Below are 22,816 nucleotides of genomic sequence, written 5' to 3'. Positions count from 1 at the left end.
ACAAGCCAACACTTGTTTACCCTGCTACCAAAGAGATCACTGACAGCATATAAAATTTATATTCTGCCTACCCAGCCCAAAAAGATCTAGCAGCAGTTTACAGCCTAAAGCCCTATAACAATAAAATAAATGAATGGTGTGTAGACCCGCTGACAGTGGAAGAGAATGATCATAGGCTGTTCATCTTTATAACACTGGAATAGTTAGAACCACTTGGCTTGGTGAAAAAAATACCATATGGGCCTTTGTTTCTGTCAAAAGATAACTGAGGTTGACTGTCAATTTGGCAGGCCTGTTTATGAGGTTAAGGGCGTAATCCTAACCCCTTATGTCAGTGCTTTCCAGCACTGACATAAGGGCAATGCAGCTCTGAGGTAAGGGAATAAACATTCCCTTACTTTGAGAAGGCCTTCGTGAGTGACACCCAACTGCAGGATGCAGCTCACGTTCCATTGGCACCACTATGCAAGTGCTGGAAAGTACTGACATAAGGGGTTAGGACTGCACCCTAACTGAGAAAGTCAGTGCAGGTGGATTGGCAGGGACACCTGCCCCCCACTGCTCCTCCTTCTCCCACTCCCTGAATTCAGAAAAGGAGAGTACAGGGTGAGTCTTCTTATTCATAAAGGTTCCGTTCCCAGAACTCACCTGGATGGCAAAAATCGAGTTAAAGCAAATCCATTTAAAAAACAATGTCCCTTTGCTAGGTGATTTAAAAACAGCCTTGCTGACCTTTGTGATGTAAGATAGAGTCATTAAGAAGATACTCCATCAATCAGTCTCTCTCCAGGTGCTTAGAAAGGCTTCACTCTGAGCCAGCAACCCCTCCCTTCACCCAGTGCACAGCCCTGGGGAAGAATGCAAAAGTGATTATCTTTCTTTCATGTGCTTAGGGGGAAGGGAAGGGTTGCATGCCTTGGAGTGAAGAGCCTGGAGAAAGAATGATTGATGGATTTTCAGCCCTCTCTGAGGCTATTGTTAAACGACTTTTTCCTTCAATTTAAAGGGCCCTTTCTCACTGCGTTGAGATAAAACTGCAGGTGAAAAATCCATAGATAATTAGGTTATACCTGTATAGCAGAAATATAGAAGAGACATCTCTGATGCTAGCCCATCACTCTTTTCTCCTCCACACTTCTGTGAAAAGAGACGAGTCGCTCAGATTATTAAATCCTATTGACCTTACTGAACTGAAACCTCATTGAATTCTTATACATATTCACCCAGGAGCAAGTTCCACTGAAATTAATAGGATTCATTTTTAAGTAGACATGCATAGGATAGCATTGTGAATGTACACAAATGTACAGCACATGAAACAATTGCATGCATATGTTTGCATGGAGTGGAAGCATTCCTTTAATGATCAGGAATAAGCTGGGAGAACCCATACTTGGCCTGAGTGTGCAGCACATAGTGCATTGGGGGGGTGCATAGTGCATTTAACCCTTTCCCCCCATGCAATTTCTCCCAAAGCTGCTATTTGTAACAAATAGTAACTGCGGAGCAAGTAGTGGCCTGGGACAATTTCCCCTGCACTGCCTTGAAGGAGAAAAATTTCAGAACCCCTCTACTGCCCCATGATGCTTTCCTAGGCTGGATTGGTGTCCCCTTTGGCTTATTTTTGATGATAAAAAGACCACCTCTGGGGTTAATTACATGTGGCTTAATATCACATGTAGTTTAACCCTTGGGAGGATGACTCCCACCTTTAAGGACCCTCTAGTACCTGGCTTCTCTTCTGATCCCTCCTTATAGCACCTGTGATGTGGAGCACCTGGATGCGTGAGCAGGAACTCCTGCTTGGAGCTGGGGTTGGGCTGGATGACCTTCCAGTGTCTTCCTGCCCTACCATTCTCTGAGAAGCAGCACTGCTTGGACATTGGCACAGAGTTCTCTCCAGTCCTTTCGCTGGCTGGCTGGAAAGACAGCCCTCCCTCCTTGCCAGCTCCGGTGCAGCCTCACTAATAAGGCAAAGGCAGCCCTTTAAACGCTGCCCAGTCACATGGATAATGCACTTGTCTTTTGCAGATGTGTGCACTGGCCCATTGATACCACTCTGCCCTTCTTTTATCACATTTTAAATACATCATGATTCCTCTTCCACATTTTCTTCTCTTTAATCAGCTGCAAAGGGGGAGGGATCACCTTCCCCTGGAGAGCTCCCCTTGGTACAGAAGACTTTCTGGGTCCTACAGTCTCTCTGCTTCCAGACTCTGAATGCCTCCCAAGTGCTATTTTGCTTTGATTTCCCATGCCTATACAACTTGACAGCTGAGCCCATCTCCGGCAGTGTCCCCCACAAAAGACCAGTCATCCACCTCCTTTTATAACTGCCATGAGGAATACAAGCTGGCTCTTTTTCTCTGCGGTGGTCTCCTTTTGCATTAAAGGTGAGTGCTCTTTTCTTTCCAGTACAGTTTGGGGAGAGGATGGTAGCTTTGAAGCAGCAGCACATAAAAATCTTTCAGAAAGCCGATGCAAAAAAGGTTGTCTAACTTCCAGCCAGGTTTGCTTCTTTGCAAAGAAAATTGCATGAAAGTTCAAAAAAAAACATTTGTTTTGGTGTTGTGGTCTGTGGTATTTCCATGGCCAGCATGATGGTTCATCGCTCACCTAATCGGTGCCAAAGTGGAATGGGAAACCTTGACTGGAAATGAAAAAGAAGGCTCATCTTTAATAGTACTAGTTCCATAAGGGGATGTTGATGTCAAACATCTGTTGGGTGTCAGCTCTGTACAGCACTGGCTGAAACAAGCATTGCGATGCCTCTGTGAATCCTGCTCCTCTTTTGGTTTGATAAACAGGATTCAGTGGACCTTGCAAATGTGGTCAACATAAGGACATGGGTGTGAAAAATGATCAAAACAGAGATGGTCTTCTCTTGTTTTCCCAGTTTCATAATAGAAAGTATTAGTGCAGTACTAGTTTAGCAGTATTGTTTGATAACCCAGTCGACACACTCTGTGAACAACCAGTTTTGTTCTCTTGAAGGCAATGGGACCAAACTGGCTAGAATTTCAAAGTTTAACTAGACTATGGATCTGGCAGTGCTTTCCAAAGTCTTTCCTTCCAACGATCATTACTGCATTAACCAAGATGCACTTTATTGAATATGTTCTCTGACAATTGAAAGCACTATTTATTGTTAAGTATCATAAGCATGACGAGGGGCAAAAAACAACAACACAATCAATCAATGTCTGGAGCAAGATGGAACCAAAAAAAACTGGAAAGTTGTCATTTGATTGAATTTATTTTCTTAGTACACTCTGGGACCAGTTTTAAAATGAGGATCCATTTGAAATGACTGCACACTAGCAATAAAATATCAATGTAGAATCCAAGACAAGTAGAGTGTGCAACGTATGTAGGCAGCATTAATAAACCATGATCTATATAGAGCATGTTGAGAGGTAATAACAATCACATTCAATAATTTAAGAAGCTCTAGAATCCCAAATTTGATAGCTCGATTGGCATTCTTTGTGGGGTGCTTGGTAGTTTGGCCAAGGAAACGTGATAATACAAAGTGATCAAACTACTTGGAGGAGTAGGGGATCAACCTGTCTTAATTAAAGAAATAAGAGGACAGAGAAAAATTAGTTTAGTTAAGAGTTGCAGAGCCAGCAAATCTCTCTGCCAACTTCGCTGTAAAGAAATCGATTGATGGTTTGATCATCTTATTTCTTAAGCAATTCATTTCTGTAGTGGAAAGTAGTTATCTCAATCTCATTCTTCTTCTTCTTTTTTTTAATTATTAGATAACCACAAAGAGTCTTGACAGTGGGATGATGGAACTAAAGCTGCTGCAAAAATAGACCAGCTGTAGGAGGAAGGTGTCAGGAGTTACATACCAATGGTGATTAAAAGAGAACCCCAAAACAGTTGTAGTACTGTTTTCTAATTCTCTCTTTTCACTAGTCGCTTGAATGGAGTGGCTCCATTGATGACAACTGGCCAAAGTAGAAGTTGTAGATTTGCTGTAACAAAAAGGAACCAATTACACACATTCAGAGAGAGAGAGAGAGAGAGAGAGAGAGAGAGAAATTATATTACAGGAATTTGGCCACAATTTGTTAGTTTGCTTAAGTGAAAATGACGAAGGTTTGTAAATCTAGTTATTTTGCTTTCAGGACATGATGCAATTGATGCTTGATTTAATAAAGAGGGAATGGAGTGACTAACAGTGACTTGAGCTGGACAAAACATATTTTAGGCCCCACAAATGCTCCGATCTGTGAAAATATGCAAGTCAGTGTGCTCCTGACATCTAGTGGTGTTTGCTTCATAATGAGGGGCAAATGACACTTTTGCCACTGGAGAATGGCTCATTCCTCAACAGCCTGGTTCCAAGTGATTTCCACACCTGAAATTGATTTTATCATTCCCTGTTTCTAGAGTGAGTGTAAAACTTTGCACCGGCCAGAAGGCATGTTGGATTTAAGCTCTCTTCCGCTTTCCAGGTGGAATTCATTCCACTCACACATACATGCACACACATGGAAGGCCCTTTTAGTGTCACATGTGGAAACACACTTAAGGCCTGCCAGGCCTCCGCAGAGGAGGTGTCTGTGAATGTGCCCCCTTCTGGTTTGTGTGCCAAAAGAGCAATCCCTGGGTGTTTCTCAGTGCGGATTCAGAAACTGTGTGCACAGCATCAAACAAATGCTCGGGCACTGACAGCTTCAAGATTGGTAATTACTGTACTTGTTTGGGGTGGGATGCTGAGCCATGTCTCCTCCCTTCCCTGCTGATTGGTTGGTTGGGGCTTGGATTCAGGTCCATCCCTTTCTTCAGGGCCATCTTTAAGCCAACTGAACCATTGCTCCCAATTGGGTCCCCCTGTGCTAGAGTAAAAAAAAAAATAAAATCAATATGTTTACTAAATCATTTCAAAGTCACTGAAATAATTGATTTTGTAACTAAAGGCAGTTCTCTTTATATGCAAACTTGCTTATCTGCGAGGGACAGAATTGCCACCCACCTCTCGCTATATGTGACTCTGTTCTCGCTATCCGCTAATACTGTGCTGGTGCCGCATCAAACAGGAATTGGCCCATGGAAAATTGTCGGACAAATTTGTATCCGCTTCCAGACTTGCCCCACCATTTTGGGCACCATCTTGGGGACTCCAGCTCAACCTTCCCAACCCTGGCAATGAGGAGAGCTCCTCTGGGGCTGGGGCAAGCCCAGAGAAGGAGCCCAGAGACTGGTGGAGGAGGAGGACAGGTGAAGCAACCTCCTCCCCACTGCTGATCTCTGAGGCCTCATTGTTGGGCTGGTAACTTTCAATGAGTTGAGGCATAGCCAGCATGGAGAAATTGCCATTAGCATTGCCACAAACTTCAATGCATCAAGGGATATCCAGCACAGAGGAGGAAGCATCAGATGTTGGAGATGTAGATGAGCCTTCGCTGTCATCCATAGACTTCAAGTTAAGATTCAGGTTCATAAAAGTTCGTAGAGTATATGGTGGAAAGAGTCCCTTGGTACCTAATCCCATTTTCCCCATAGTTTCAATGATTCAGTATCTGCTAATTCGGTATCCACAACGATTTCCAGGAACCTAACCCTAGTGAATAATGAAAACAGACTTATTTACTTTTCAAAAGTAATCTACACATTTTGTTTGTTTACTTGTAGGTGTACGTGTATGCAATTCTATATTCAAATACGTATGCTTGGATCAATTTGATCCATTAACTCACATTTTGATTGTGTTCCATTCTATCATAGAGATATACTGTCTATATAATACATTTTATATATAACTCTAAGATTACACAGACATTGGCTGTGAACCTGCCCCCCCCCCCAAATGTTCCTAATGGGGCCCTGCAGCCCCTAAGACCGGCCCTGCCTTTCCTGAATTTTTGCCTAGTTATTTCTTGGTAAATTTAATGAATATATTTCTGACGCTTATACTTGGCCTTTCTTCCTTGCTGGAGCTTAAGGGATCTGTATGGGATCTGAGCCAGGTGGTCTTTCATCCAAGCACAGTTCTAAAGTTGACCAAGCCATTTTAGCTTCAGCAGTGCAGCTGTATCATGTGCCCTTAAGCCATGTCCTGGTGCCAGGAATCTCTCAGCCACAGATTCATGTGCAATAGTTTTAAGAAACTTTTGATGTTCAAGTTACAGTAGCATGTGCACATTAAAATACTGTCACACCGTCCATCATTTCAGATATAAAAAATAGGGACATGCCTCTGTTCTTATACCAAAGCTTGTTGCCTGGGCGCATGTGTGCATCAGAACTTCATTGCACATGCCGAAGGCTTTACTCCATCTGCTGTGTTTATGCTTCAATAGTCTGTCCTGAAGTATTTTCACAGCCAAAATAGATGTGTCCTTTCGGTTAACGATACGCGAGAAGAGCATAAATTCATATTGCCCTACAATGATCTGTTAACAGTTCCACCCAGATTCTGTGGAACGGCAGACTGTACACTGCAGGCACCTTACTGACAGACATGCGCACTCAAGAGATGTATCCGCCCAGCTACCCAGAGATTTAGCTTTGGGGGACTCAAGGCCTGCCTGTCCATGAGGGTTGACTGAGGCAGTCACCTGGGGTGGCAGCTTGGTAGAGGATGGCCACCTCTGTCTACCTCCACTGTTGTTGTTCCTCCTCCCACATCCTATATTTATTTATTTATACAGGTATTTATATACCGCCTTTCTTTGGTCGTCAGTTTTCTCCTCAGACTTTAATCCAAGGCGGCTTACATAGGCAGGCTGTTCTAAACCCCCGTAGGGATTTTTACAATTGAATAGTTCTACGGAGTCTTTCATAGAACTCCTCGTTCCAGCTGGATTCCTTCCTGGTCTGGCCTCTCTCTGGCCCTTCGCCTCCCACGCTCCACTTCAGCTCATCAGTATATCAGCGTGTCGTCAGTTCTCGGGTACTTCCGGTTGTTTCGAACTGGCAGCCTCAGATCTTCAGGAATACAAGGCGGCAGCTCTACCAACTGAGCCCGACCTCCTGCCTATATTTGAAAAGAAAGAGGGGAATGGAGCAGAAGAGGAGGGACTGTTGTCTTGTGTGCTCTTTGAGACATTTGGCGGGCCACTGTGAAATGCAGGAAGCTAGACTAGATGGGCCTATGGCCTGATCCAGCGGGGCTGTTCTTAAAATGGGCATGGGGTGCTTTCTTCTAAAAGGTGCTCTTCTCCTGGTGCTTTCTTTTAAAAGAAACTGTTGGGAGATCTGAGCTTCCATGTCTCATCAAGTTTGGCCCCACATTTAATTTGTTTGCATGTAGTTATCTTGCCACTCTCCCCCCCAAAAAGAAAGGGCAAAGCTTAACTGTGATATTCATGCAGCTTTTAATGGCTTTGCCTGGCTCTTTGCTAGGGGAATGAGATTTAACAGGTGGCCTTGCATGATTATATCCTTCAGCTGTCTCTTTTTAATATTTCATTCAAATATAGGGGTTGACATGCTAACCATGTGCATATTATAGTGTTTTAGAGTGTCATGTTGAGTGACATTAAACATTAATTTATAAGGTATTTGAGTATGAAAGTGAAGGCGTTACACAGGACAAAATGGTGGATGTGTCCTTAGAGACCATGTGAGATCCTCGTGGGTGGTTACAACTAGGTTTGTGAAGTCACATTTCCTAGATGATTATTTTTTTGCCTTCCAGGAAGCCCAATCCTATGCCTCACCAACCTGCGAGATGCTGTGGTACCTATGGAAACTTTTTTAGTTACCTCCCCTTAATCTGCTTGGCCACTAATGAAGATCCACAGATTTATGCCAGCTACTTAACTGGCATAAGTCCAAGGCACCTTAGGGGGTATGTTGGGCCATGAAAGGGGATCTTGATGTGTGCCACTGCCACCAAGATCACCCCTCCCCCCAAACCGCCCCCAGTTCAGCCTGGTCAGTCCTCCCCCAAACCACCCCTGCCACTACCTTACCTGCTCTTGTGTGGACTGGGTGAGCTGCTGACATGTGTGTGAGTGAGTCTTCTGGTCATTTGCACTGGTGGCCCTGAAAAAGCACTGGCATGGTTTTTGCGGTGTCAGACCGGGACTTTCAGCAACAGATCATGGAATCCACTGCCATAGGATTGGGCCAGAAGTTTGTCAATTTGATCCTTTTCATACTGTTAAATTATTGTTAAATATTGATCTATAAGCAGAGATTATGGTGGTTTCCAATTAAGTACACTTCTGGGTTGTTTTCATTCTTCAAAATAAAATAGTATCTTGCCTCCATTTTGTGATTCTGTTTTTGTTTCCTGCTTTATAGGAAATGACACAGCAGATGCTGAGGAAAGGCTAATGAATCACCTCCTGAATACTTCACGCTACAATAACTTAATTCGCCCCGCCTTCAATTCTTCACAGCTGGTTGTTGTAGAACTGCAGGTAGTCCTAGCCCAGCTTATTAGTGTGGTAAGTTTGAATCAAACTTCCTTGCTTGCTTGCAAAATGTAAGACTGTCGTAAATAGTGTTTCTCAACCAGCGGTACTTGAGGTGGTATCTGGTGGTAATTGTGGGACTCCTGAAGCCCTGGATCAAGAACGCGACACCACAAACAACAGTAGGAGGCTTGGTTCTTAGCGGGGAGAGCTCCAAAGCATGCTTGCCCACGCTTGAAAAAGCCCTCTTGTCCACCCTGAGCCTCTTACTGGTGTTTGTCACATCACATGGGGGCATTTGGTGGGCTGCTGTGAGATACAGGAAGCTGGACTAGATAGGCCTATGGCCTGATCTAGTGGGGCTGTTCTTATGTTCTTATGTTCACATCTGGTCTCCCAACCCAGAAGTAACTGGTGATCACATCATCTGATGTCAACTGATGTCATCCTCAGTTATTTATTTATTATTATTTTTCACATATTTATACCGCCCTTCCTCCAAAGAGCTCAGGGCGGTGTACACAGCTGCTCCCCTCCTTTTGTCCTCACAACAAGCCTGTGAGGTAGGTGAGGCTGAGAGAAAGTGACTGGCCCAAAGTCACCCAAGAAGCCTCATGGCTGAAGGGGGATTCAAACCTGAATCTTCCAAGTCTAAGTTCACCTCCCAAACCACTACACCACCCTGGCTTCTGGTGGTACTTCAAATAGGTGGATCATGTGAAGTGAAACAGTGGAGGACAAACGTTGAGAAACACTGATATAGAAAATAAGCATTGGGTTTGCAGGACCTCCTATTTTATTGCTTTGTAGACTCCAGGAAGTTTGCAAAAGCAGGGTTACCCTTGAAGGGCTAGAGCCTGGAAGAGGCCCAGAATTTCTTGATGCCTGAAGTGTACAAGGTAGTGCCCTCCTTACCCTGCAGTGTTTCAACTGCCATTGCCACTACTCTTCCCTCCTCCCCCAAAGCTGACATATGAAAGAGAAGACATGTCCTGAAGGGCTAGAACTTTGGAGGCACTCTAGCCCGCCACTCTCTTCTCCACACTTCTTCTTTTGTTCTCTTCTTTTTGAATAGACTGAAGAAAAAGGAAGAGACACACTGAACATAGGTGGGCATCCCTTCCAATCCATGGTTTGGTGTGACCATCTCAGTCAACCTCATTAGATGGACCAGCCCTGCTAGGCCTTATTCTGCCAAAGGCAGGCAAACATCTTCATGAAATTGATAAATTTGCGCTTCAGACTTGCATGCACTCTGGTGCTCCATGAGCTTATGAAGATGCGTTCCACCAAGTCAGGCCAGTCCATCTCGCCCAGTATTGTGTATTCTGATGGCAGTATCTCTTTAAAGTTTTGGGTGGAGGTCCTGTTATCTTTCATCTTTGACTGAGAAAGACCAGAGCAATTCAAGTTCAAAATACCTTCGGGATGTTGTCTAGGAAAGCAGATCGAATGATTGAAAGCAGATCGTATGATTGAAAGCAGTAACTTCATTTCTAGATATGAATATAATCAGGACAGAAAGAACCAGGCAAGGCCAAAACGATGACTGGAAGCATGAATGTGATTAGGAGGATTTATGGAACACAGATGGAGTCTTAACCTAGTTAGTTCATTATCTTTGGGTGTTCCTGATCTTTGTGCTGGAGCCCATTAATCTGTCAATCAGCTGGAGATTTCCTTTTCCCAGTTGCCCTGTACATTCATATAGTATCCAAGAATCGCTCAATTACCTTTCTGGCTATAACCAGTGCATTTTTCACCCTGGGCTGCACAGCTACTTCATTAAAAGGCTTTGAACTAGCTAGCTTAGAGGAGGGGAATTGAAATGGATGCTATCAAAGGCTAATTCATCTCCCACCTGACAGCACTGCTGAAAATGACAATCAGTTTCTTTCAGAGTGGGACTTCACTGTTTACACCAAGTTTATGTCTACATCTAAGTATATATGCACACATACATATTGCACGTGTGTGTGTGTAGCAGCTGAGAGGGTTGTTTTTGTCATGACCAGAGACTGAAGGAGTAAAATTCCCCATTAAGGGATGGAGATGTAGCCCAGTGGAAGAATACCTGCTGGGCATGCAAAAAATCTCAGGTTTAATTCCCGGCATCTCCAGGTAGTGCATAGAAAAATGTCTGAAGATTTAGAGAGTTTGCTACCAATCAGCATCAACAATACTGCCCTAGATAGACCAATAAGACAACTCAGTATAATTTCCTACATACCCTATGTTACTGATCCCCCCACTGCTATTTTACAAATTCAGACCATCTAATGACCCTGCAAATTTGGTGTCTGTTTCAGCCCTTGTTACATAACATTGCCTATGTTGTATATAATTCAGTAAAGAGCTACTGCATCACAAAATTGCAGACCTAAACATAATCAGGCAAGCAAAATGCAGTTATTCTATTCTGGGAGGAAAGTCTGTCTCCTTGTAGCTAGTGGCCAGAGGGGGAAAGGCTTCAGGCAATGAAGAAAGAGGGATCAAAGTTGCTGCAAACCAAAGCCCAAAAGAAAAAGAACAGCCGTCAGGTCGAGTATATTTCCTAAAGAACTGAGGGTTTGCTTCACCTGCTGCAGGAGGCCAGAGTGTCATCCCATGATGGACCTCCTCCCTTGCTGCAGGTATGGCCACGCCCCAGTTGGTGTGTGCACTGATGCACTATTGCCCCACCCCACTGGGTTTTTGGCTATAACTCTTGATAGACTAGAGATATTTCAACGTGGTTTATTTCATTGCATTCTGCATGAAATTCCGCATTGAATGATGTATAACAAGATGGCATTATTCAAAAGTACCAAGATTTAAACAATTTTGACCTATAGTGGTGTCACACCCCCCCCGTGTGCATCACCTGGTGCGGCTCACACCCTTTGCGCCCCCCACATCGACGCCACTGCTTTGTGTGTCTTTAAAATGTGTAACACAACACCACTGAAAGGGGAGAACGTTTCGCAGCAAACTCCCTTGTGGACAAAATGCGAGTATTGAAGCCATATAAAAAATAGTTTCCTTACTTAACTCTTATCCAGACCAGTTCACTGTGAAATATATTCACCAACAGGACATCTGTCTATGAAATCTGCCCTTCACCTTGGCTGAGGACCTCACGTATATATAATGGTACTTCTGTGGTTTTATAGTCTTTGAAGACTTCACACAACCTTTAAAGACTCACAGTAAAGGGATTGCTCGTTTTGATCCTTAGTGCTATGAGCTCTGCATCTCCAGTAATCTCGGAACTGTCACCCAGGGCTGGCTCAGGTTTCAGTCATGCTGGGCACCAGCAGAGAGGTCACAGGCTGCCAGAGACCCAAGCAACTGATCCCAAAGTCTCCCAGTTGTGGCAGTCAACCAGCAGCAGCAGTGCAGTTTGCGCAACAAGTGAGATGTGCTTGCTGACTCTTTCCACCTGGCCCATCCCCAATTGGGCTTCCCCAGAGGCCTGTGTCATGATGCAGAGCCCTCTGAGGGAGCCCATTTGTAGAGGACTGCTGAGGGTGGTGGAGGTTGGCTGTTGGATGTTCCATCTCAGCAACGCTGTGAAAGAGAAGCATCCAAACTGCTCTCCTTTACCCATCCTGGTCATCTAGGTTAGGTAAAGAGGCGGTCGAGACTGGAATGTCCAAGCTGCTCCCAAGTAGGGGTAGTGTGTGCTTGCACATGTTCCATGGGGGCCCAGCATAGGGCCCCCACCACCACTTGGCCCCAGCACTCCTGCCTCCACTTCTGGCTTCATAAAAGCAGACGGGAAAGTGAAGAGTTTTCTTTGGCTCCGTTCCTTGGCTGTGGTAATTGCCTTTCTGCAGATCCATATTAAGCCATTTGTCATTATGCTCATTCCATCCAAAGGCCAAAACATGCCTTTCTTCCTCTTTCAGTCCATTCCAGGCTTTGTGAACCCTGGATGGAGTACCTTGTTATGGAGCTCTTGTTATGGTAATGAAATTATCAAGACCGTGAAGCATTTTGCACAACAAAAGTGCCGGGTACATGAAATAATAAACAGGCTGCAATTTCCCGATTAGAGATCTCTGGAAACCAACGGCAGTTCTTTTGAAAAAGCCCAGCTTCTCTCTGTGGGGAGATGTGTGTGGTATCCCGCTACCGCAACCCGCCAATTGCAATCCTCACGCTTCACTGGTTTGCATTTACAGTGCACTCTGTGCAAACAGAGGGAAAAGAGCCTTCCAGAAATTTGCTGATCCCTGGAGAAAGTCAGCTCAGTGCGTTCCTCCGACGGAGTTCTGCTCCCAAGCACTCTGTGCAGCGATTCTGATCTGTTTGTATCTTGCAGTCTTGCCAATTTCCTGTCCTGAGCACATTCAGGCATGCTGGGTTCTTCCTCAACCTCAGCTATGGCCTCTTTTCTCATCCAGGTAGAGGTCCAGTTTGTGTCTGCGCAATACACAGCCCAAGGTTAAGCATGTCTGCTCAGAAGTGAGTCCCTTTGTGTTCAATGATACATAGGACGCAATCCTAACCCCTTATGTCACATCTTTCAATCCATTCTAGGTCTCATCCAGCACTTACATAAGGGCAATGCAGCTCTGAGGTCATCTTTCCAGGACTGACATAAGAGCAATGCAGCTCTGAGGTAAGGGAACAAACATTCCCTTACTGTGAGGAGGCCTCCATGAGTGACACCCAATTGCAGGATGCAGCACATGTCCTATTGGCACCGCTATGCCAGTGCTGGAAAGCACTGACATAAGGGGTTAGGATTGCACCCTTACTCTCTGGAAAGTATCCATAGAAAGCCTGGCTTAGGTTTATCACCAGAAATGTTATGGTGAAGGGGGCTTCAATACCTAGAGAAGCATTATGGAATACAAGAACGTAAAGGCAGCGAGGGGGGTGGCAGAACAAGTGGGTGGCTAGCTGCTGGGGAGAGGAGGCAGAAATTCCCTCATTTTCAGTTTTTTAAAAGCCTGAGCATGACATCAGTTCCGGGGCATCATTTTGAGCCCAGCATCAGGTTACATGATCATCAACTATGACACTGCAGGGAGCCCATTCTGGAGTGAACCTCAGGGGCCTTACTCAGGCTGCAATCCCATATACTTGCCAGGGTGTGCGTCCCATTGAACACAGTGAGATCTACTACTGAGTAGCACTGCATTGAGTAGCATTGCACCGTCAGTCTTATGGGTAGGGTGGCCCTGATTTAATCCACAAGAGATTAGATTCTTTCCTATTTGCTCAAATAAATGGGTGCCATTTGGCTTAGAAACTAATTCGCTGCCTTTGAAGATTTCCTTCTCCTCAGTCTACCAACACAGGCTGATTTAGCACTTCTAGAGCAGGGGTGCCCAAACCCCGGCCCGGAGGCCACTTGCAGCCCTCAGGGGCTCCCAATCAGGCCCTCGGGGAGCCCCCAGTCTCCAATGAGCCTCTGGCCCTCCAGAGACTTGCTGGAGCCCATGCTGGCCTGATGACCTCTCACCTGAGCTGTGGGACGAGGGCTCCCTCCACTACTTGCTGTTTCACATCTGTGATGCAGCAGTTGCAGAGAAGGAAAGGCTAACCTTGCTTTGTGCAAGGCCTTTTATAGGTCTTGAGCTACTGCAAGACCTTCATTCATTCAGAGAAGTTCCATCTCTAATAAATTCATTTATGTAAATTTATTCAAATTTGAAATGTAAATTAATTCTTTCCCTCCCCCCCGGCCCCTGACACAGTGTCAGAGAGATGATGTGGCCCTCCTGCCAAAATATTTGGACACCCCTGTTCTAGAGCAACAGAGTGGCTGTGCTACGCGTCCCAATTTACCCCCTACATACTACATCTATCTATCATGATGTGAAATGTATCTTGCTTCTTTGTATCTTTCTCTTTCTTCAGAATGAGCGTGAACAGTTCATGACCACCAACGTCTGGCTCAATCAGGTAACCATCCCATGAACTTCTTTCTTTCTTTCTTTCTTTCTTTCTTAGTCCATCCATGAGGCCAACTGAGATGGTTGCCTCAGGTAGTGGTTTAGTTGGGAATGTCCATCGCCCACTTGCCTCTGCCACTCCTTCCAATCTTTGGGTTCAGAAAGGGGCTCAGAGCAGGAGGTGTGAAGGAATTCTAGCCTACACAGTGGCATACTTAGTGCATTTGACACCCAGGGCAGATAATTTTTTAACACCCCCCTCTCAATACAACACTCTGTCCTCCTCACTCACTCTCTCTTTCAACCAGCTTGTCTTCTACATGGCTCTTTGCCCAGCATGCCTGGATAAAGTGAAATTGCCTCCCTGGAAGCAGTTGGCAGTGATGCCACTGCTGGGTGCCTCACTGCTGCCGCACATCTTGGTGAGTGGGGGGGGGGAGCCTGCAAGTGTGCTCCCCTGTAAAAAAATGTTTTGCATTGCAACTCACAGCTCCTACTGCCTCCAGCACCCTCAGACACTGGGAGTTCTTGATGGAGCCTTGCTTTCTTCCTTCAAGATTTGTTCTGTACTGTTCTATAACTGTATAACTGTGCAAGCACACTGTGAAATTAAAAAGCCACTTTCACTGTGGTTGTCTCCCGCTTTGTTTTTGTAGGAATGGACCGACTACCGCTTGTCTTGGGAACCTTCAGAATATGAAGGCATAAATAAACTAAGGATACCAGCTAGGAAAGTCTGGCTCCCGGACATTGTGCTTTACAATAAGTAAGTGTGGCCCAGCGGCTGTTGCACTGTCCCTCAATTCCAGCTTCTCTGACAATGTGCATGAGCGAGGCACTATCAGATGACACTGAAAGCAAGGATGAGACCTCTTTTGAACCTTTGAATAGCTAGAGGTAGCAGGAGTGGTGTCAGAGGTTAGCCACTTGCCAAGGGCCCACGCCCATCAGAGGTCTTGTCCCCGTCAGTACTGGTGGTAGTGCCCACTGTACCATCAGATGGAGGTACTGTGGGGGCCTAGATAGATAGATAGATAGATAGATAGATAGATAGATAGATAGATAGATAGATAGATAGATAGATAGATAGATAGATAGATAGATAGATAGATAGATAGATAGATAGATAGATAGATAGATAGATAGATAGATAGATAGATAGATAGATAGATAGATAGATAGATAGATAGATAGATAGATAGATAGATAGATAGATAGATAGATAGATAGATAGATAGATAGATAGATAGATAGATAGATAGATAGATAGATAGATAGATAGATAGATAGATAGATAGATAGATAGATAGATAGATAGATAGATAGATAGATAGATAGATAGATAGATAGATAGATAGATAGATAGATAGATAGATAGATAGATAGATAGATAGATAGATAGATAGATAGATAGATAGATAGATAGATAGATAGATAGATAGATAGATAGATAGATAGATAGATAGATAGATAGATAGATAGATAGATAGATAGATAGATAGATAGATAGATAGATAGATAGATAGATAGATAGATAGATAGATAGAAGCAATATTCTGCTTGTGCAATTTAAAAAAATGGGGGGGGGGTGTTCAGAAGTACACCCAGCTCAGGGAGTGGGAGGCTGGCACACCACCAGGCAAGAGAGGGGCAGCATTTGGCCCATCACTGAGATGCTGGGAGGGACTTGCATAATTCCAAACATATCTGAATTATTTTAACTGCCTGTAAAAGTCCCGTGAAGCTGCTGTCAGAAAGATGCTGAGTCACAACAGTAAAACAAACTGGAATGCATTGTCATTTGAAACCCATATTGCACACCACCTCTCCCTTGACTGTATTTGCCTCCTCTGTTTCTTTAGCGCTGATGGCACATATGAAGTCTCGGTGTATACAAATGTGATAGTGAAGAACAACGGGAGCATTTGGTGGTTGCCTCCAGCCATCTACAAGAGCGCTTGCAAAATCGAAGTGAAGCATTTCCCATTCGACCAACAAAACTGCACCCTGAAGTTCCGGTCATGGACCTACGATCACACTGAAATTGACATGATTCTTAAAATGGGTTCGGCCAGCATGGATGACTTTACACCTAGTGGCGAATGGGACATTGTGGCACTCCCAGGGCGAAGAACTGTGAACCCCTTAGACCCAAATTATGTGGACGTGACGTATGACTTCATCATTAAGCGGAAGCCCCTGTTTTATACCATCAACCTCATAATACCATGTGTCCTTATCACATCCTTAGCCATTCTGATGTTCTACCTCCCATCAGACTGTGGGGAAAAAATGACTTTATGTATTTCCGTCTTGCTTGCCTTGACTGTGTTCTTGTTGCTGATTTCCAAGATTGTGCCCCCAACATCCCTAGATGTCCCACTGATTGGAAAATACTTGATGTTCACAATGGTATTAGTGACATTCTCCATCGTTACCAGCGTCTGTGTGCTGAACGTCCATCACAGATCTCCCAGTACGCATACGATGCCACCATGGGTGAAAGTGGTCTTCCTTGAGAGACTTCCAAGCTTCCTGTTCATGAAGCGTCCAGAGAATAATTCTGCAAGGCAAAGGCTGGGCAGCCGGAAGAGGTGTAAAGTGGACAGTTTCTGCTCTGACCCCTCCGACATGTACAAGGCCTCCACCTATTTTGTGAACACAGCCTCCGCTAAAAAGTATGACCTGAAACTTGCGGAGAATCCTGATCAGATCAGCAGCCATCAAGACGTTCGGCTACGCTCTTCGATGAAGTTCTCTCCCGAAGTCCAAGAAGCTATTGATGGAGTCACTTTCATAGCAGGCCGCATGAGAAGCGAGGACAAGAATGAGAGTGTGAGTAGCTTTTCTCAATCTCATCTGATCTCAGAAGCTAAGCAGGGTCAGGCCTGGTTAGTACTTGGATGGGAGACCGCCTGGGAATACTGGGTGCTGTAGGCTTATACCATAGTCTTTCGAGACTGAAGGTTGCCAACAAACCACTCCCAGGCTTCAGTCTTTTTTTTCTCCCCAGAACTCTCAGGCCCAGGTCAGCCTTAGGAGCTGCAGGACCCAATGCAAAACATTTTTGCAGGGCCTTCCCTACTCCCAGGATGAGCGGCAGTGGTGAGGCACCTGGCAGCAGTGTCACTGCCAACTGCTTTCGGGGGGGGGGGGTGCAATTTCCTGCCAATTGGACCCAGGGGCAAGCAAGAGGGAAGGCTGTCCAATGGCAATGCTGCACTCACCATGCTTTCCTTACAACACCTTGGCATGGAAGATTCCAGCAAGGTGTAAGCTGTAGCTATGCGCACTCCACTCACCACCCCAGGGCTGGGCACCTCCAGGTGTGGGGCCCAATTTGGCCAAATTGGTCAAATTGCCCTTAGGCCAGCCACACTTGGGCAGAACCAAAATAAGAGTTCATGGATGTAACCACAGCCATGAAACCTAGGAGCCCTCCAGGACCGGACCCTCAAGATCAGCATCATGCTCCCCAGAGTGAGCAATCAAATGCCCCCAGGAAGCAACAAACAGAATGTGAAGGTAGTAGCTTTCTGCTGCTGCTGTTTCCCAGCAACAAGTACCTAGTGGTTTACTGCCTCCTGACACGGAAGTTCCATTTACAAGAAGACCTGTAGAGATATATTGGTTCCATTCCGGAGATGTGTCTGGAAGTGAGAACATACGTAGGTTGAAAGAGTTGGCTCTTGCCAGTCCAGCTCTTTCATGCCTGCGCAGAAGCACCACAATGGACAGACTGGCCCATGTGAAAGTATTATTATTATTATTAACATATTTATATACTGCTTTTCAACTAAAAGTTCACAAAGCGGTTTACAGAGAAAAATCAATAACTAAATGGCTCTAAAGTACTCTAAACTAAAAGTACTGATGCAACTGTAGATAATTCATGGATGTAACATGGATGTAACTCAGGCACCCCCTGTATAATGGCTAGTGGCCATTGGTAGACTTCTCCTTAGACTGAAGTTTTGTAATCAAATCTAGGGAGTGAGGGAAGTAGGAGCATCTTGGAGGCTGGCTGGCAGTGGCCTCCAGTTTCAGCAGAAGTATGTCTCTGAATACTAGTTGCAGGGGACCGCTGGTGAGACAGAATTATGCCCTTTTCTGCTGCTTGTGGGCTTCCCAGGCAGTTAGTAGGCCACTGTAGAAAAGAGACTGTTGGACTCAATGGGCCTTTGGCTTGATTCAGTAGGGCTTTTTAAATTATCTTAACCCTCTAGCTGAGACAAGTGCCTCAGCTGACCTCATGGCACTGGCGTCGCAAGGGGGTGAGGCATGGCGTCGCACTCTCCAGCCATTTTCAACCACTGTTACGTGGCACACTGATGTGCCGTGTATGGTCCCCTGGTGTGCCATGGGAATTTAAAAGAGGGTCATTTATTAGCAGGATCATTGGGGGATGTGAGCCCCCCATTGAGAGCACAGTGTGCCTTGTCAGCTGTCAAAAAACTGATGGTGTGCCTTGATGATTTTAGTGCCTTGCCAGTGTGCAGTGAGATGAAAAAGGTTGAAAATCTGCTCCAAATGGTTTTTTCCATAGGAAAAACAGGATTTGCCAGGAAAAAGTAACAGAAAATAGCGAAAAGGGAGGTGTAGGAACACCGTCCTTAGGAGTAAAGTCTAAGGCTTTAATGCTATACACATTTTCCTGGGAGTAAGCTGCATTGGATACAATGGAGCTTACTTCAGAGTAGACACACATAGGCTTGCACTTGTAATTTTGATTAGTAGTACATCTATGACAGAGAAACAGAAGTACCCCTCCATATAATGAGAAATTAATGTATGATGCTTGCTACTGTGAGATGGGCGGCGGCCAGGAAGAGGGCCTTCTTGGTGGTGGCCCCCGAACTTTGGAATACCCTTCCCTTAGAATTAAGAACTGCTCCCTCGTTGCTAATATTTCGGCGTGGACTGAAGACCTTTTTATTTCAAAAAGCTTTTAATTGTTGACAGGCTGGCTGGCTTTCTTTCTCTTCTTTCTCTTTTATATTAGAATCCACGGGGCTTGTTTTAGATTTTTTAATTATGTGCAATTGTTTAAATTATTGTTTTTAATTGTTGTAGGCTGCCTTGTGTGCCCACGGGGCAAAAGGCGGGATATAAATTAATAAAATAATAAATAATAATAATAGGACTGCAATATTTGATGAGGGCTGCCAGCTGAGACTTAAGAACAGATTTGACAAATTCATGGAGGAGGAACCCATCAATTAGTGATGCTCAATCTATGGATCCTCCATATCCCATTGAAAAATGCCAGTAAGTTACCTGGGAAGCAACAGTGCCCAGGGAGTTATTTCCTTCAAGACCTGCTTGTGAGGACCTGAAGATATCAGGTTGGCTACTGTGAAAGGCAGAGTGCTGGGATAGGTGATGTAATCCATTGAGGCTGTTCTTATGGGAACATGCTTCATGGTGAGCAGAGACCACTGGGGTGAACAAAGTTGGCAGCATTCAGTTCTGACCTTTATATACTTTGAAGCGTCCGATAGGTTCAAAGATTACAAAAGGATAGCTAGCATTTAATATCAATGGAAATAATAAAATGGTGTTTAAATCCATGTAAGAAAGAAGAATTGAGAAAGCTAAAGGGGGGTTGAGGACTGGCAGCGAGCGGTTTATGCAATTGTTACATTATTTAATGTATTTAATTGGCTTTTACCTCCAGGTCATTGAGGACTGGAAATATGTTGCTATGGTAGTGGACAGACTGTTTCTCTGGATATTTGTCTTCGTTTGCGTTCTGGGGACTGTCGGATTATTTCTCCAGCCACTTTTTCAAAACCACTCGATTACTGTGAGCCCTTGAGCCGACTGAATTCAACACAGATGACTGCGTTCCCAACAGCTGGGCTTGACACTGGTTTGAGGTCCACAAGTATAATTTCAAAGTCTGGCCGTTTACCCACATTTTCTACGAATAAAACATATAGCATCATGGTTGAATGATTGATTGATTCTGCTTATTTTACATGGGCTTATAGTCCTGTCCTCCCCCCATTCCGGCAGCTTACGACGAGCGATGATGAAAAACGGGGAAAAAAATAACGAAATATATAGTGTGCTAAATTAAAGAACGCCTATATTTAACCCCAGTCCACCAAACATCTGCCCAAATAGATTACTCAGGCCTATTGGGTGCCCTTCGGGGAGAAAGGCGGAATACAAATCTAATAAATAAATAAATACACACATTTTGCTGTCTTAAATGGTAGACCTATTATATTTGGAAGGGGCTGATTCGAAAAATGGCATTGCTTGATTGGCTCTAGTTTTGGGGGTATGGCAGAGCCACCTTATATGTGGATTCAAGCAGCTTCTGTATGAAGAGGCCATGGTGGTGTCTGTACATTGCTGTCTATGCCCAGAATAGCTCTGACAGTGAGTGGGATGGGTTGTTTACATGGCCTGTTTTAGCACCTGCAGCACTTACCATGCCTCCCCCATCTCGCTACACTACTGGACCAACTCTCCTACTGGCTGTTTATTGTTGTCTCCCTTCTGTTCCTTTTTGTGTCAAAACATGCATGTTACTTTGAATGTATGTGCTGCCATTTTTATAAATAGTCTGCATCATGGGGGGAGCACATACAAAATCAGAATCACGGTAATGGGTGGTGTGGCTTTAACTGTTTGCAGTCCAGGACAATGGGGGCAACCACCTCTGCACATGCTATTCTTGGGGAACCAGCTGCCCCTCCCCCCCCAGGGTTCTGATCTGGAGAAATCACACACTGACAGCAAAAGCAGTTTCTAGTTTAGAGATTTTCTCTTTTCTTTGTTTTAAGAGCAATTGCCTGGTGCACAGGCCAACACACCTGAGACAGGCCAGCTGTCTTGGGATACACACTGTTTCAAAGTTTCACAGAGCTTTGACTTGTATCCATCGTTACAGAGAGTATCCCACCACCTTTTTTTGGTACAACCTATACTTAAGCATGCGTCGTGCACTTGTTTTCTCAAAACCTTGACATGCCCATAAGGCTGTTTTTAGCTTTCCTTCTCTCCCAAACCCCATGATTTCCCTGAAATGACCTCCCCAAAACTTGTTAGTGTAGTCTAAGCATCCAACAATACATCATTTCTACCAATTGATAGGCCTTGGTACTGCTCATTATAACGTACTGTTAGAGCTTAGCACCGCTCATTACCTGGATACTAGTTTGTGCCAAAATGCTAAGTTCAAAGCACATTCCTAAGTAAAAACCCCGTTAAGTAACAAGCATCCTTCAGGCTTATTCTAAGAAAAAGGTTATGCACAGGTTAGAGATGACAAAGGATGGAGCTCTTAAACGGATAAATCCAGAAGTTGACAAGCAATTGACCATAGCCAGAATTTGCCTAAAAACTCTCGAAGTATCTACAGGGATGGCCACAAAGTCATTATGCAGGCTGAGCACACAATCCTATCCAGCTTTCCTGCACCAATGCAGCTGCAATGCAGCCTTAAGGTAAGGGAACAAATATTCCCTTACCTTGAGGAGACCTCCATGACCGCCTTCCTCACCACCAGATGCAGCTCATGCCTCATCGCTTTCCAGCTACATCGATGCTGGAAAGTTGGATAGGATTGGGCCCTGAAACAGCTTCAATCCCAAATCTACACAGTCTCATGTCTAGGGACTTTGCAGCCACACTGTAGATGTGAAACCAAAAGTCTGCACACATGGTGAAAGAAAGCAGAGGACTCCTTCACTGACCTGCAAGCAAGTCATGGATGAAAATAAGGGCATGCTTGTAATGACAGGCTTCTCCTGAAAGGACATGCTTGCATGGAAGGATGTGCTTCTCATATAAAGGATGGTTGTCCAAGGTTTTTCTCCACCACCCCCCATTACATATTGCCGAAGGCTCAACTGCATCTGCTTTATACTGCATTCATTTACTCTGCCATGAGATCTGTGCCAAGACAATGTGTTCTCTTTTGGCGAAAGATATGCCAGGAAAGCTTAATGGTCCTGCAGTCTTCTATCAACAGTGCCAAATGAGCACCACCAGCAGAGAAAATGGCCAGCTGGGCAGGACATGGTGCCTTTGTGTTCAAAGCCTTGGTGCGCACGCACCAGTGACAAGACAGATCCACATGCTCCATTCTGACATTCCTTCTCCACTTAATGATTGGAATACTTGATAGCCAGGGGTGGGGGTGGGGTGGGGGGGGTGCTGAACTCTATGGAAGACAATTCTATCAACTCACATGAACAACTTCTTAACAAAATGTTAAGTACTGCAATTTTATCACAGATAGGATCAGAAAACCTGGACTGTCCCTGCTGAGACCCTGTCCCTGGGTCTCTAAGGACCCTTAGAGAGCTTATTGCAACCCTAGAAGAAGTAGTTTGTAGCCCATTTCTTCCTTTTGCACCTGCAGCCTCGCCGATGGGCCCTTCAATGGAATGGAAGACTTTTGCTTCTCCTCCTGTTGGAATCATAGGGACATCATGGAATGGCACCAATTTTTCCAGCCTATAGCCAGTCAGCCATGTTCCCTGGATAGTCTGCATCTCCAATACACTCAGAGAAACACCACAACAGGTTGTA

General features: G+C 44.8%; 1 protein-coding gene across 2 annotated transcripts; it reads left to right on the top strand.

Moving 5' to 3' along the window:
* The first annotated feature begins 2,338 nt into the window (after positions 1–2,338).
* Positions 2,339–20,084, top strand: CHRNB4 (cholinergic receptor nicotinic beta 4 subunit). 2 transcript variants are annotated; one of them, XM_066635005.1, is made up of 6 exons: positions 2,339–2,393; positions 8,266–8,411; positions 14,232–14,276; positions 14,923–15,032; positions 16,129–17,101; positions 19,944–20,084. In XM_066635005.1, the coding sequence occupies exons 1-6, from the start codon at positions 2,339–2,341 to the stop codon at positions 20,082–20,084; spliced, it is 1,470 nt and encodes a 489-aa protein (XP_066491102.1). The 2 variants fall into 2 exon arrangements, with proteins under 2 accessions (XP_066491102.1, XP_066491103.1); XM_066635006.1 differs by lacking the exon at positions 2,339–2,393 and adding an exon at positions 3,482–3,503 and having other exon boundaries at positions 8,278–8,411.
* Positions 20,085–22,816: the final 2,732 nt, after the last annotated feature.

The sequence above is a fragment of the Tiliqua scincoides genome, chromosome 8 (genome assembly GCF_035046505.1).
Source record: "Tiliqua scincoides isolate rTilSci1 chromosome 8, rTilSci1.hap2, whole genome shotgun sequence".
Classification (NCBI taxonomy): domain Eukaryota; kingdom Metazoa; phylum Chordata; class Lepidosauria; order Squamata; family Scincidae; genus Tiliqua; species Tiliqua scincoides.
Note: the sequence above shows the minus strand (reverse complement) of the source record. Positions and strands in the feature narration are given on the sequence as shown.

What these genes read in the sequence shown, in the direction of transcription:
- CHRNB4 (XM_066635005.1), top strand. Translation starts at nt 2,339, where the DNA reads ATGAGGAATACAAGCTGGCTCTTTTTCTCTGCGGTGGTCTCCTTTTGC. An exon ending in GGTCTCCTTTTGCATTAAAG is followed by an intron (nt 2,394 to 8,265) that starts GTGAGTGCTCTT and finishes CCTGCTTTATAG; the next exon opens with GAAATGACACAGCAGATGCT. An exon ending in GACATTGTGCTTTACAATAA is followed by an intron (nt 15,033 to 16,128) that starts GTAAGTGTGGCC and finishes CTGTTTCTTTAG; the next exon opens with CGCTGATGGCACATATGAAG.